Below are 14901 nucleotides of genomic sequence, written 5' to 3'. Positions count from 1 at the left end.
ACGCTTTATCCACTGCGTCACCACAGGTCAGGCCAGCGTGCCATTCTTAATGTGAGCCTCTTTATGGAACCAGCTTAATTAAAATAAAACTTACATAAATAGAATCATATGGTCTGACTAGGCAGTGGTGCAGTGGATAGAGCGTCGGACTGGGATGTGGAGGACACAGGTTTGAGACCCCGAGGCCGCCAGCTTGAGTGTGGACTCATCTGGTTTGAGCAAAGCTCACCAGCTTGGACCCAAGGTCACTGGCTTGAGCAAGGGGTTACTCAGTCTGCTGAAGGCCCGCGGTCAAGGCACATATGAGAAAGCAATCAATGAACAACTAAGGTGTTGCAACGAAAAACTAATGATTGATACTTCTCATCTCTCCGTTCCTGTCTGTCCCTGTCTCTGGAAAAAAAAAAAAAAAAAAGAATCATATGGACCTAAAAGTACTTTTTTTTGTAAATATTAAAAAAAGATTTTTCTTTTTCTGATTTTTGAGAGACAGGAATGGAGAAAAAAAAATCAATTTGCGTTGCACTTATTTATGCAGTCATTGGTTGATTCTTTTATGTGCCCTGACCAGGGATGGCACCCACAACCTTGGCATGTCAGGACAACACTAACCAACTGAGCTACTCAGCCAGGGCAAAGTACTTTTAATTACTATGTTGTATATTGTTTCTCTTACCTGATAAGAGAAACTGGAAGAATAAGAAATGTTTATAAGCCAGGGAGATAAACAAAGAACATTTTCAATAAAGAAGTCATGTCGAAACAAACTATGAGCAAGACTAGACCTTGCCCTGACATAAGCAAAAGATGGCCTGGGTTATATATTTTTCCATATACCAAAATTTTAATCCCTGGTAGCTGTGTTTTGTTGAAGTTGTTTATCAAGTTGAGGAAGTTCTCTATTCCTAGTTTGCCAAGTTTTTATCATAACTGGGTTTTATCATAACTGGATTTTATCAAATGACTTTTCTGCATCTATTGATAAGATTTTTCTTGTTTAGTCCATTGATGTGATGGGTTATGTTAATTGCTTTTGAATGTTGAACCAGTTTGCTTACCAGAATAAGTCCTTCTTGGTGGTGGTGTATAATTCTTTTATACATTGTTAGTTCCATTTACTAATATTTTGTTGAGGATTTTTTGCATCTATGTTCACTGAGATATTGGTCTGTAGTTTTCCTTTCTTGTAAGGTCTTTGTTGTTTGTTTGTTTTTATTGTATTGGGGCAATGCTAGCCTCACAGAATGAGTTAGAAAAGTCCCTTTGCTGCTATTTTCTGGGACTGTAGAGAGATGATAAACTTTCTTCCTTAAATGTTTGATAGAACTCACTAGTGAACTCATTTTGGTCATTACTTATTGATTCTATTTCTTTAGATATAGGTCTATTCAAATTATCTATTTCTTCTTTGAATTTTGTTAGATTGTGTCTTCAAAGAATTGATCCATTTCTATGGTTATCATGGGTATAGAGTTGTTCCTACTATTCCTTTATTATCCTTTTAATGTCCATGGGATGAGAGTGGTGGCCCTTCATTCATTTCCGATATTGGTAATTTGTTTTTCCCTGTTTTTGTTAATTAGCTTCACTAATCAATTTTATTGGTCTTTTCAAAGAATTAGCTTTGGTTTTGTTGTTCTCTATTGATTTCCTGTATTCAACTTCATTTATTTTTGTTTTAATTTTTGTTATTTTCTTTTTTTTTTTTTTAATTTTATTTATTCATTTTTTTTTAGAGAGGAGAGAGACAGAGAGGGAGAGAGAGGAGAGAGAGACAGGGAGAGAGAAGGGGGGAGGAGCTGGAAGCATCAACTCCCATATGTGCCTTGACCAGGCAAACCCAGGGTTTTGGACCGGCGACCTCAGCATTTCCAGGTCGACGCTTTATCCACTGCGCCACCACAGGTCAGGCTAATTTTTGTTATTTTCTTCTGCTCATTTCAGATTTAATTTGCTCTTCCTTTTCTAGTTTCTTGAGGTAGAGGCTTGGATTGTTGATTTGAGATCTTGTTTCTAATATATGTACTCAGTGCTATAAATTTCCCTCTAAGCACTGCTTTTGCTGCATTCTGTGTTTTGGTAAGTTGTATTTTCATGTTCATTTAGTTCAAAATATTTCTAAATTTCTCTTGAAACTTCTTTGACTCAAGTATTACAAGTGTGTTAATTTCCAAGCATTTTGGTATTCTCCAGCTACCTTTCTGTTGTTGATTTCTAACTTTATTCCACTCTGGTCTGAGAGCATACTCTGTATGAATTTACTCTTTTAAATTTGTTAAGGTGTTTTTTTTATGACCCAGCATTGGTCTATTTTGGTCAGTGTTCTGTGTGACCTTCAGAAGAATGTGTATTCTGCTGCTGTTGGGTGAAGTATTCTACAGATGTCAGTTAGATCCAGTTGATTGATGGTATTGTTGAGTTCAATTATGTCTTCATTGATTTATTTTTTATTTTTTGTGACAGAGACAGAGAGAGGGACAGATAGGGACAGACAGACAGGAGAGAGATGAGAAGCATAAATTCTTCATTGCAGCTCATTGGTTTTTCATTGATTGCTTTCTCATATGTGCCTTGACAGGGCCGGGGCTGCAGCAGAGCAAGTGACCCCTTTCTCAAGCCAGCGACCTTGGGCTTAAGCCAGTGACCTTTGGGCTCAAGCTAGCTACCATGGAGTCATGTCTATGATCCCACGCTCAAGCCAGCAATCTCATGGTCAAACTGGTGAGCCCACGCTCAAGCCAGATGAGCATGCGCTCAAGCTGTTGACCTTGGGATTTCGAACCTGGGTCCTCCACGTCCCAGTCTGATGCTCTATCCACTGTGCCACAGCCTGGTCAGGCTGTCTTTATTGATTTAATGACTGCTGGATCTGTCAATAATGGACAAAGGAATGGTGAAGTTTCTATAACAGTGAATTCATCAATTTATCCTTGCACTTCTATTAGTTTTTTTTTTTTTTCCATTTTTCTGAAGCTGGAAACAGGGAGAGACAGTCAGACAGACTCCCGCATGCGCCCGACCGGGATCCACCCGGCACGCCCACCAGGGGCGACGCTCTGCCCATCCTGGGCGTCGCCATATTGCGACCAGAGCCACTCTAGCGCTTGAGGCAGAGGCCACAGAGCCATCCCCAGCGCCCGGGCCATCTTTGCTCCAATGGAGCCTTGGCTGCGGGAGGGGAAGAGAGAGACAGAGAGGAAAGCGCGGCGGAGGGGTGGAGAAGCAAATGGGCGCTTCTCCTGTGTGCCCTGGCCGGGAATCGAACCCGGGTCCTCCGCACGCTAGGCCGACGCTCTACCGCTGAGCCAACCGGCCAGGGCCACTTCTATTAGTTTTTGTTTCACATATTTTTCCACTCTGTGTGAGGGTGCACACACATTAAGGATTGTTGAATTGACCCTCATGCACCTTTTTATTTGTAATTTTACTGGCTCTAAATGTTTACATTGTTTGAAATTAATGTAGCTATTCCAGCCTTCTTTTGATTAGTTAACAATATATCTTTATTAAAAAATTATTCATTTTTTTAGAGAGATAGGAGAAAGAGAAAGAGAGAGACAGACAGACAAAGGGGAGAGGAGCAGGAAGCATCAACTCCCATATGTGCCTTGACCAGGCAAGCCCAGGGTTTTGAACCGGCGACCTCAGCGTTCCAAGTCGACGCTTTATCCACTGCGCCACCACAGGTCAGGCCTTAACAATATATCTTGATCTGCCCCTTTACTTTGATTGCATCTGTTTTTTTTTTTTTTAAACGTCCTTTTCTTAATATACTTTTTGTTTTCTTTAGATTTTATTTATTCATTTTTATTAGAGAGAGAGGGGAGAGAGAGAGAGAGGGATAGATAGAGAACAGGGGGAGGAGCAGGAAGCATCAACTCCCATATATGCCTTGACCAGGCAAGCCCAGGGTTTTGAACCGGCGACCTCAGCATTCCAGGTCGACGCTTTATCCACTGCGCCACCACAGGTCAGGCCTTAACAATATATCTTGATCTGCCCCTTTACTTTGATTGCATCTGTTTTTATATCATATTTAAAGTAGGTGTTTTGGTAGGTAACACACATAGTTGAACCTTATTTTTTTTTTCCAATCAGATATTCATTTCATTAATATATACAGTGTGTCCGTAAAGTCATGGTGCACTTTTGACCGGTCACAGGAAAGCAACAAGATGATAGAAATGTGAAATCTGCACCAAAAAGGAAAACCCTCCCAGTTTCTGTAGGATGATGTGGCAGCATGTATGCAGGCGCAAGATGATGCAGCAACATCGTGTATACAGCGGAGCAGCCCACGGCCATGCCAGTCAAGATGTGGACGGTATAGAGGAAAGTTCAGTGTGTTCTGTGGCTCGCTAAATTCAAATTTGTGACTGAAGTGCAACGTGAATATCGGCATGTTTATAACGAAGCACCACCACATAGGAGTAACATTACTGGGTGGGATAAGCAGTTGAAGGAAACCGGCAGTTTGGTGGAGAAACCCCGTTCTGGTAGGCCATCAGTCAGTGACGAGTCTGTAGAGGCTATATGGGATAGCTACCTAAGGAGCCCTAAAAAATCTGTATGTGAGCCCACATCGAACTGCACTGAATAGGTATGAAACTGGGAGTTTTCCTTTTATTTGGAGCAGATTTCACATTTCTATTGTCTTTTGTTGCTTTTTCCTGTGACCGGTCAAAAGTGCACCATGACTTTACGGACAAACTGTATTTACACCACTGACATTTAAAGTGATTATTGAAAAGACAAGTGACTATTGATATAACTGGGATAATTAAAAACAACAGTAACTATTATAGGCAGTATCATAAATGGAAAACATTCTAACAGTGTTCCAGATCCCCCTCCAGAAAAAGGTGGAAATGAAATGAAGGTTTGTATTTTCTCATTTGGGCCTGGAAGATGAAAACCGTCTCTGATCTTCAGCAAAATAAGGCTTCTAGGAACTGCTGTCCTACGTAAGTCCAGACCTAGTATTTGCTATCTTGTGTTCTCTTCAATTTATGTTAATCACCTTTTTCTGTGTTTTTACTGGTTGTATGACCTTGGGCAAGTTATTTGCTGTCTCTGGTCGTTTCTTTTCTATGTTGTGAAGTTGCTGCAGGAATTAAATGTATTAAAACATATGCCTAGGATTTAGAACATTCTCATTGTTCAAGGTTAGTGTGTCCTGGAATGCTCTGGCTGAGGTTGGTTTAGAACTGGGATAAGGTCGGGACTTTAAAAGTACAGACATGAAGTGGGACAAGACTACCAAAAGCCTCCTGGCCTCCTACTCTCTGTATTGAGTGTAGCATTCTGCTGGTTCATATAACAGGCCCTTTCATTCAAAATGAGAGCCTATTCCAAGAAAGAATCGGAATAATCACGTCTTTTATAAAGAACTAATTAAGTCTGTTATAATAAACAAAATGGGTGGAGTCTGTTTCAGGAATATGGTTATCTAGCAAGGAGCCTTCAAGTAAGGAGCTGGAGCTGCAGGAGCCTAGTGTGGCACTGAGAACCGGTGGCATACTGCAGAGCCTCCCCTGGATTTCTTTCCATTGCCTGAGGCACACGGGATGCTTCAAAACGTGACAGGTCACTCTCTCACCAAGATAACGCTTCAATTTTTATTTATTTATTTATTTATTTATTTAACAGAGACAGAGAGAGGGATAGATAGGGCCAGAGAGACAGGAACGGAGATGAGAAGCACCTTAGTTGCAACACCTTAGTTGTTCATTGATTGTTTTCTCATAGGTGCCTTGACCGTGGGCCTTCAGCAGACCAAGCAACCCCTTGCTCGAGCCAGTGACCTTGGGTCTAAGCTGGTGAGCCTGTACTCAAACCAGATGAGCCTGTGCTCAAGCTGGCGACCTAGGGGTGTCGAACCTGGGTCCTCAGAATCCCAGTCCGATGCTCTATCCACTGCGCCACCGCCTGGTCAGGCGATAACTCTTCAATTTAAGTAAGCACATGTCCAGCAGTGTGTTCCTTGGGGTCAAGAATGTTGAAAACTGATCTGCAAAGTTTACCACCGTTTCTCCAAGTTTCATGATCTCACTTTTTAAAACATTGCAAAAAGAATTAGCTTTATTGTCCACTTAAAAAAAAAAAAACAACAGAAGGACAGGCAGGCTTACATGATCTCTTCGTACAAGGTAAGGCCTAAGGAATATTACCTTGTTGGCGGTGCTCATTTGTAGACTTTGTCCCAGACTGCTACTCTCTAGGAAACCCCCTTTAAAACAGTGGTGGTGCCTGACCTGTGGTGGCGCAGTGGATAAAGCGTCGACCTGGAAATGCTGAGGTCGCCGGTTCGAAACCCTGGGCTTGCCTGGTCAAGGCATTTATGGGAGCTGATTCTTCCAGCTCCTCCCCCCTTCTCTCTCTCTGTCTCTCTCTCCTCTCTCTCCCTCTGTTTCTCCTCTCTAATAATGAATAAATAAATAAATAAATAAATAAATAAATAAAACAGTGGTGGCCAGTTGGGAGGCCCACAGGCTGAATTCAGCCAAAAAAAATCCTTTTAGAGTAGCATTTAAACCATTGGATTTAAAAACAACCTGGACTTCCAGCCTCTCTTTACCAGTGGTGCGTTATGGGGGCACCGGGCTTACAGCGGCACAAGGCAGCAACCAGCTCTGACGGTTTCCTTTAAAAGGCTGTTCTTCAACGCAAACACCACTGCCATCCGCAGAATGCCTGCAAGCGGACCCGGTGTACCGGCACTTAGCGTGAGCGCCTGCCGGTCGGGAAGAGGCCTGCGGTGGCTGCACGGGGGTCAAGGCCAGTCTGGAGTGGTCCCTTTAAAACTAAGACCTAGGAAATAATCTAAGGGTGATCTCAACCTCCGTGCCTCAGTTTCCTTATCAGTAAAACAGGGCTGACAAGGGGCAGCTGAGGGAAAGACTGGCGATGGAGCACGCCAAGGGACCCGGGTGCGCCGCTTCCATCGCGCCCGCGCCCGAGCAGGGGCCGGAACCCGGGCGGCGCCGAGGGCGCGGAGCCGGGGCGCGCGGGCAGAGGCGCACCGCGCCGGGGCCGGCTCTCCCCTCCTCCCCGCCGCCGGCCCCCGCGCTCCGCCGAGGTCGGCCCCGGGGCGCCCAGAGGCGTGGCCGGCCCGCGCAGCCCCGCGGCGGCCATGGCCTCGCTGGTGGAGTATAAGGGCCTCAGGGCCGGCTACCACTGCGGCTACTGCGACTCCGAGGAGGGCAAGGCATCGTGCGGTGAGTGTCCTCGTCCCCGGCGATGGCGCGGCCGCCTCGCATGCCACCCCGCACCGCTCGCTGCGCCCCGGGCCAGCGCCTCGCGGGGGAGCACACAGGCCCGGCTCCCCGACTCCCACTTCCCTTTGCCGCTCCTTTCTGCCCGGACCGTTTCCTTCCCCGCTCCGTCTCACCGCCTCACCCTCACCGAAGATGGCGGTCCGTCTCCGAGGAGGAACAGAACTAGCGGAAATTTGCCCTGGTCCAATATGGCGCGGTCGGCGTCAGCGCCGTCGGACTGCGGCGGGGCCCGGCGTACGGGCGCCGGGGTGGCCTCGCGTGCGCTTCGGGGGCTCCGGGCCGCGCGGGGCATTGTGGGGTGGCTGCGGCTGCGGCTGCGGCGGCTTTGGGCCGGGCTGGGCTGGCGTCGCGTTCGGGGGCCAGGGCCATGGCTTCCTGCGCCCCTCTTTCGTCCAGCATCGTGGAGTACTTCGAGGGCGAGGACTTTTACCGCTGTGGTTATTGCAAGAACGAGTCCGGAAGTCGCTCCAATGGTGAGCAGGTCGGTGGGCGGGCAGGGCAGGGCGCCGCAGCCGAGGGGCGTCTTCGGGGGTCGCGGCTGCCCGGCTCGGGCCGACCGGCCTGAGGGGCCCGCGGCGCCTGGAGCCCCCGCCCAGGCCCGGCCTGGTGGGGGAGCGCGGAGCGCGGCCACCCCGGTGCTGTCGGGATGGAAACGGCCCTCACCGGACTCCGGCAGGAAAGCTGCTAGGTGCCTGGTCTTCATTCAGGTGCTGGGATGTGCGACGTCGGCATCGTCTCGCAGTAGCCGGGTGTGCAAACCTGCCCGTCACCTGTGACGGGTGAACAGGTGGTGGCGGGCCGCGCCGGGTTGCCCTGCGGTGTCGGTGACGGCCGAAGCCGATCGGGGAGTGCCCCCCCCGGGAGGGCAGAACGCGGGGTGCCGGGCAGGGAGGGTCGGGGGTGCTGCTTGTGTAGAACACGGTGTGCGTGCACACACGGTCCTGGGCATGCGCGAAGGAAGTGTCTCCGGGAGCGTGGACAAGACACCGGGGACCGGAGTCGCTGCTGGCGAAGGACCCGGTCGGTACTGGTGTGTTAGGGATTTTTACCAGCACTCCTCTGCCCTGTCATTTCTCCACCCACCTCGAGGACGACAAAGCCGGTCCACAAGTGTTTTTGTATTTTTTCTTCTTTCTCTCTCGTGATGCAGAGAAAAAAAACTAAAGAGTTTTTTTGTTTGTTTGTTTACAAAACATGGTGTTGATTTTCTGCCATGTCATGCATTGGCAAATGTAGAATCTCACATTTTAAAGAACAGCCAAACGTTGTGGAAAATGAGGTATCGTTGTGGAAAATGAGGTATCAACGAAGATGTAAATTTAGGTAGCTCCCATTTTGAAAACGTTGTAAATACCCTACGGTAAGAGAACGATTTGGGCGGTTGTAGTGTGTCCATTTATTAATTAATTACAAGTGTTTATTATGTGGTTTTTGTGAGGGAGGGAGTAGACTGTCCTAAGATGCAGTTGTTAGTAGCGAAGGTTATGAAGATGCGACAAGTGGGAAAATGTTTAGAGCAGGGGTCCCCAAACTTTTTACACAGGGGGCAGTTCACTGTCCCTCAGACCGCTGGAGTGCCGGACAATAAAAAAACTATGAACAAATCCCTATGCACACTGCACATATCTTATTTTAAAGTAAAAAAACAAAACGGGACCAAATACAATATTTAAAATAAAGAACAAGTAAATTTAAGTCAACAAACTGACCAGTATTTCCATGGGAACTGTGCTCCTCTCACTGACCACCAATGAAAGAGGTGCCCCTTCCGGAAGTGCGGTGGGGGGGGGGGGGCGGAAAAATGGCCTCAGGGGGTTGCAGTTTGGGGACCCCTGGTTTAAAGTTTTGTGGAAGAAACTTTTCGACCTTTTCACCTGGGGAGCATTTGAGATCTTGCTGCCTGGCATGTGTTGTGAGTTTGGTTCAAATTAACTCATAAAAATTAAAACAAATGAATAACAAAAACCACTTTTTTACCTGAAGAGATAACTAATTTTTTTTTTCTTTTAAAGACTTTATTTATTCATTTTAGACAGGAGAGAGAGAGAGAGAGAGAGAGAGAGAGAAAGAGAAAGAGAGAGAGAGAGAGAGAGAGAGAGAAAGGAGGAGCAGGAGGCATCAACTCCCATATGTGCCTTGACCAGGCAAGCCCAGGGTTTTGAACAGGTGACCTCAGCATTCCAGGTCGACGCTTTATCCACTGCGCCACCACAGGTCAGGCTAATTTTTTTTTTTTTGTATGTGACAGAGACAGACAGAGAGGGACAGATAGGGACAGACAGACAGGAAAGGAGAGAGATGAGAAGCATCAGTTCTTCGTTGCAGCACCTTGGTCATTGACTGCTTTTTCATGTGTGTGTTGAGGGCGGCCTGGGGGAGCTACACCAGACTTAGTGACCCCTTGCTCAAGCCAGCGACCTTGGGCTCAAGCTGGTGAGCTCTGCTCAAACCAGATGAGCCTGTGCTCAAGCTAGCAACCTCGAGGTTTCAAACCTGGGTCTTCCTCATCCCAGTCCGATGCTCTGTCCACTTCGCCACCGCCTGGTCAGACATAATTGTAAATTTTTATCATCTTAATTTTGATTCTGATAATATTCTTCACGATAGGACACCCCACCTGTTGGGTGGGTAGGTTGTATTATTCCTCTTTACAGATGTTGAAGTCAAGCCTGGTAGAGTAAACTTGTTGGGGTATAATGGGCACTCACCAGGCTCTGGACATGTTGTTTCACTGTAGTGCCTGTGCTCTTCTACCTCCATTCTGCTCTGTCAAGCCCACCTCGATCTTTCCATACCTGTGATGCAGTTTACTGTTTACAGCATTGGTCCCCAACCCCCAGGCTGCGAACCGGTACTGGTCTGTGGGCCATTTGGTACCAGTCCGCAGAGAAAGAATAAATAACTTACATTATTTCCATCTTATTTATATTTAAGTCTGAACGATGTTTTATTTTTAAAAAATGACCAGATTCCCTCTGTTACATCCGTCTAAGACTCACTCTTGACGCTTGTCTCTGTCACGTGATACATTTATCTGTCCCACCCTAAAGGCCAGTCTGTGAAAATATTTTCTGACATTAAACCGGTCCATGGCCCAAAAAAGGTTGGGGACCCCTGGTTTACAGGACAAAGATTCATGTTTCTCTTAACGTTAATTCAGATATACCTTTCAATGTTTCCTAATAGTCTTCCATTTTTTTTAATGGTTGCATAATTATTTCATCATATTGTTAATACGTAGAACTTGTAATCACTTTCCTCTTCCTAGGCATTTTGGGTTACTTTTAGTTTTTATAATTAATAGGAATATTATTGTATATTTTTGTCATCTTTTTGTTGTTTATGACTATAAACTATAAACTATTCCTATTAATAGGAATATTATTGTATATTTCTGTCATCTTTTTGTTGTTTACGACCAGGAGAATTTATATGCATGAGAAAACATTTGCTTTCTAATTTTTATGAAGAGACGAGCTTAATAAATTATTATGGATATTATTATTATTTAAAGGTGTGGTGTGATCTGCAGTGAGGACCTGAATTTATCATGTCATGGAAACTGTTGACTAATCCTGAGTTAAATGTAATCACTTTGATGTATTTTTAAAAAATTAAGATGACTATATGTCAGACCAACAAGTATAAAGTATATAAACTTTCACTTCTTCAGTGGGAGCTAGATTTCTTTTACTTCTAAATTCACATTTAAAAAATACTGCTTTGAAATGAAAAAAAAGTAAGAAGTTCAACCTGCTGTAGTTGACATCTTACTTATTTTTTCAGGCATGTGGGCACATTCCATGACAGTCCAGGATTATCAGGATCTTATCGACCGAGGATGGCGAAGGTAAAGCTCCTTATTAATACAAAGATACTTCTCTTATTACTCAGGTTTTTCTTATAATTGGAAAAAATATCGCCTTTAAAATGTTTTCCTGGCTTGACCAGGTGGTGGCGCAGTGGGTAGAGTGCTCCAGGTTGATGCTTTATGCCAGGGGTTGGGAACCTATGGCTCGTGAGCGAAATCTGGCTTTTTTGATGGCTGCATGTGGCTCGCAGACAAATCTTTAATAAAAAAAAATAATGTTAGAAATATAAAACATTCTCATGTATTACAATCCATTCATTTCCTACTGCTCATGTTTATGATTGTGGGTGGCTGAAGTCAATCTCGACTGTCCTCTGGGACAACACCACATTTTTATTGGATAATGCGTAAGGTACATGGGTCGTTGTATAGCTCTCATGTAATTACATTTTAAAATATGTGGTGTTCATGGCTCTCTCAGCTAAAAAGGTTCCTGACTCCTGCTTTGTGCACTGAGCCACTATAGGCCAGCCACCTGTTACCTAGTTTTGATCAGATTTTCTGCTGGTCTCAAAAAAGTGTATTTATATATATCTATATCTATGTATATAACACTGGTCGGGAACCTATGGCTCGTGAGCCAGATGTGGCTCTTTTGATGGCTGCATCTGGCTCGCAGACAAATCTTTAATAAAAAAAATAATAACATTAAAAATATAAAACATTCTCATGTATTACAATCCATTCATTGCCTACCACTCATGTTCATGGTTGTGGGTGGCTGGAGCCAATCTCGACTGTCCTCTGGGACAACACCAAATTTTTATTGGATAATGCATAATGTACATGGGTCGTTGTATGGCTCTCATGGAATTACATTTTAAAATATGTGGTGTTCATGGCTCTCTCAGCCAAAAAGGTTCCCGACCCCTGATATATACCATATATATATAGATATAGATATAGACATAGATATAGATGTAGATATCTATATATATCTAACAGTTGGTCCACACATTGCCTTTGATGGCTAAAATTTTTTTTTGGTAGTTTTTTTTATGTAGATGATTTTAAAGTAATATTAGGTGAAGTTCCTTATATGCTATAAGTGTTAAGCGCCCTGTGCCAATAGTTCCCTAGGGACATGGGATTAAGTACAGCAAGTGAGACTTCACAACTTTCCTTAAACTCAATGAGTTCCAAATGTAGATATAGGTCAGGTACTGAGAGACTTTGTAGGCCATGATAAGTAACCTTTGTAAAGGTGGGAGGGGACCACGGAGGCTTTTATGTCACAAAGAAATGTGAGGGCATTTGTGTTTGGGAAATCATCATTTCCATAGCAGAGAAGTGTCTGAGGGGTGGTCCTGGAGGCAGAGGGACGCTCCAGGGGGAATGCAGTGCTGGGAGGTGAGATGGTGAGGACTGCTGTCATCTGCAGCAGTGGCTGCAGGCAGGAGGGGACAGATGTCAGGTCCATTTTAGCAGCAGAAGCATGCTGACAGGAGATAGGACTGCATCAGAAGGAGGAGTCTAAGCTGACCCCTAGGTTCCTGGCTCGGGAACTGAACTTGTGAGTGTTCGGGCTGCCGTAACAAAATAGCACGGAAGGGGCGGCATCAACAACAGATTTGTTTCCTCACAGTCAGTCCTGCAGGCTGGAACTACAAAATCAAGGGGTCTAGGGCTTTGGTTTTTTTTTTGTTTTTTTTTATTCATTTTACAGAGGTGGAGGGAGGGAGAGAGAGAGAGAGAGAGAGAGAGAAGGGGGGGGGAGCAGGAAGCACCAACTCCCATATATGTCCCAACCAGGCAAACCCAGGGTTTCCAACTGACGACCTCAGTGTTCTAGGTTGATGCTTTATCCACTGTGCCACCACAGGCCTGGCTGGAGCTTTGGTTTTTCTGAGGCTTCTCTCCTTGGCTGCACATGCAGCCTTCTCCACATGGCCTTATCTGGGCCTTTCTCTTTGTGTGTGGCTCCCTGGTACCCCGTGTCATTGTATTTCCAGTTTTCTTATAAGGGCACCTATCAGATTGGAGTAGGGCTCATCTTAGCAGCTTCATTTTAACCCGGTCACCTCTTTAAGGACCTTCTCTCCAAACACAGTCACATTCACAGTGAGGGCTTCAACATGAAGTTTGGGGGACAAAATTCAGCTCACAGTGTCATGGTTCTGCCGTTAACTGATACCTAGAAAGCATGGAAGGAGCAGGTTGGCTTGGGGTACGTGTGCATTAGCCCCACAGCATGCTGGGTATGTTTCTCTGCCCGTGGCATTGAGGATGTTGGTGCAGTTCAGGCCTGGCTGGGAAGGAACTGCACACGCCGATGAGGTAACCCAGGTGACGAGCCTTGGAGCAGAGGTAAGGGTCTAGCAGAGGAAAACTGGCCTCTGGTCCTTCACACTGCAGATTATTTACTTAGGAAGCATAACTAAAACCTAAATGTGTCTTTACACTATTGATTAGATTTTACTCTGGTTAAGTTTATGCTTCTATGTGAATCTACTTTGGTATGTGTGAGAAATAGGTAAGAAATTAACAAAAGTGCTCTGACCAGGTAGTTTAATTAATTAGGGCATTGTCCCTAAAGACCAAGGTAGTAGGTTTGATCCCTGGTCAGTGCACTTAAAAGAATCAACCTGTGAAGACCTGGCTGGTTTGCTCAGCAGTAGAGTGTTGGCCCGGCATGTGAAAGTTCTGGGTTTGATTCCTGGCCAGGGCACACAGGAGAAGCATCTATCTGCTTCTCCACCCCTCCCCCTCTCCTTTCTCTCTGTCTCTCTCTTCCCCTCTCGCAGCCAAGGCTCCATTGGAGCAGAGTTGGTCCTGGCGCTGAGGGTGGCTCCATGGCCTCTACCTTAGGTGCTAGAATGGCCCTGGTTGCAACAGAGCAACACCCCAGATGGGCAGAGCATCGCCCCCTGGTGGGCATGCTGGGTGGATCCTGGTCCCGGTCAGGTGCATGCGGGAGTCTGTCTGACTGCCTCCTTGCTTCTCACTTCAGAAAAATGCAAAAAAACCCAAAAAACCAAAACCAGAACCAATGAATGCATAAATAAGAACATGGGACAAGAAATGGACACGTGTCTCTCCCCTTTCCCTTCCCCTCCCCCTCTCTCTGCCCCTCCTCTTATCTCATCTCTCTCCCTGTTCCTTTTTTCATTTCACCTCCTTATCCTCTCCCTCTATCTGTAAAATGAGTAAATTAAAAAAAAAAGTTGACAAAACTACTTACTATATTCTATCATTTTAGAAGCGGGAAATATGTGTACAAACCTGTGATGAATCAAACATGTTGTCCTCAGTACACAATAAGGTAAGAATTTTGATTAATAGAGGCTTTATAATGTGAAGATGTATATAATTTTTTAGTAGAATCTTGCTTGTTTTAAATGTTAATTTTCATTTTAGATATAGACATTCTGTATTAGGAAAAGCAAGTGAGTGACGGCTTTTCTGCATAATGGTGCTATATTCACGTGTTGATCTATAACTTTGAGTGATGTTTGATTCATACGTAAATATATGAAAAAGTCCTCTTTATGTGACAGTCATGATACCATGAAATATTGGGGAAACATTAGGTAGAGACTCAAATTGCTTTTAGATAACGAATTTCTGTGGGTTTCCGCTCAGCTTTCCCTGTGCAGCCTGTTCCCTGACACAGTGCTCACACTGGAGCAGGGCGATGGGGTTCTGGAGTGGGAGGCTGAAACGTGATTTGCCACATGCATAGTTACTTTTTTGGTTATGTTGACTTGTTTATGCAGTAGTTACGAGACCTGATACAACAGTTCTATCCTACAG

The 14901-nt window shown here is 45.1% G+C and overlaps 1 protein-coding gene across 4 annotated transcripts in view; it reads left to right on the top strand.

Moving 5' to 3' along the window:
- The first annotated feature begins 6463 nt into the window (after positions 1-6463).
- The window catches only part of ATE1 (arginyltransferase 1), a 139531-nt gene continuing 131093 nt past the window's right edge, over positions 6464-14901 (top strand). For 2 of the 4 annotated variants that reach the window (XM_066240502.1, XM_066240501.1), the window contains exons 1-3: positions 6464-7217; positions 11064-11127; positions 14348-14410. In XM_066240502.1, coding sequence (XP_066096599.1) covers positions 7133-7217; positions 11064-11127; positions 14348-14410 — 212 coding nt within the window. In that variant the 5' untranslated portion in view covers positions 6464-7132. The other 2 variants (XM_066240500.1, XM_066240499.1) reach the window with 1 other exon arrangement.

This window comes from Saccopteryx bilineata, chromosome 7 (genome assembly GCF_036850765.1).
Source record: "Saccopteryx bilineata isolate mSacBil1 chromosome 7, mSacBil1_pri_phased_curated, whole genome shotgun sequence".
NCBI lineage: Eukaryota > Metazoa > Chordata > Mammalia > Chiroptera > Emballonuridae > Saccopteryx > Saccopteryx bilineata.
The sequence above is the reverse complement of the archived record's forward strand: the minus strand, read 5'-3'. Positions and strand labels throughout refer to the sequence as shown.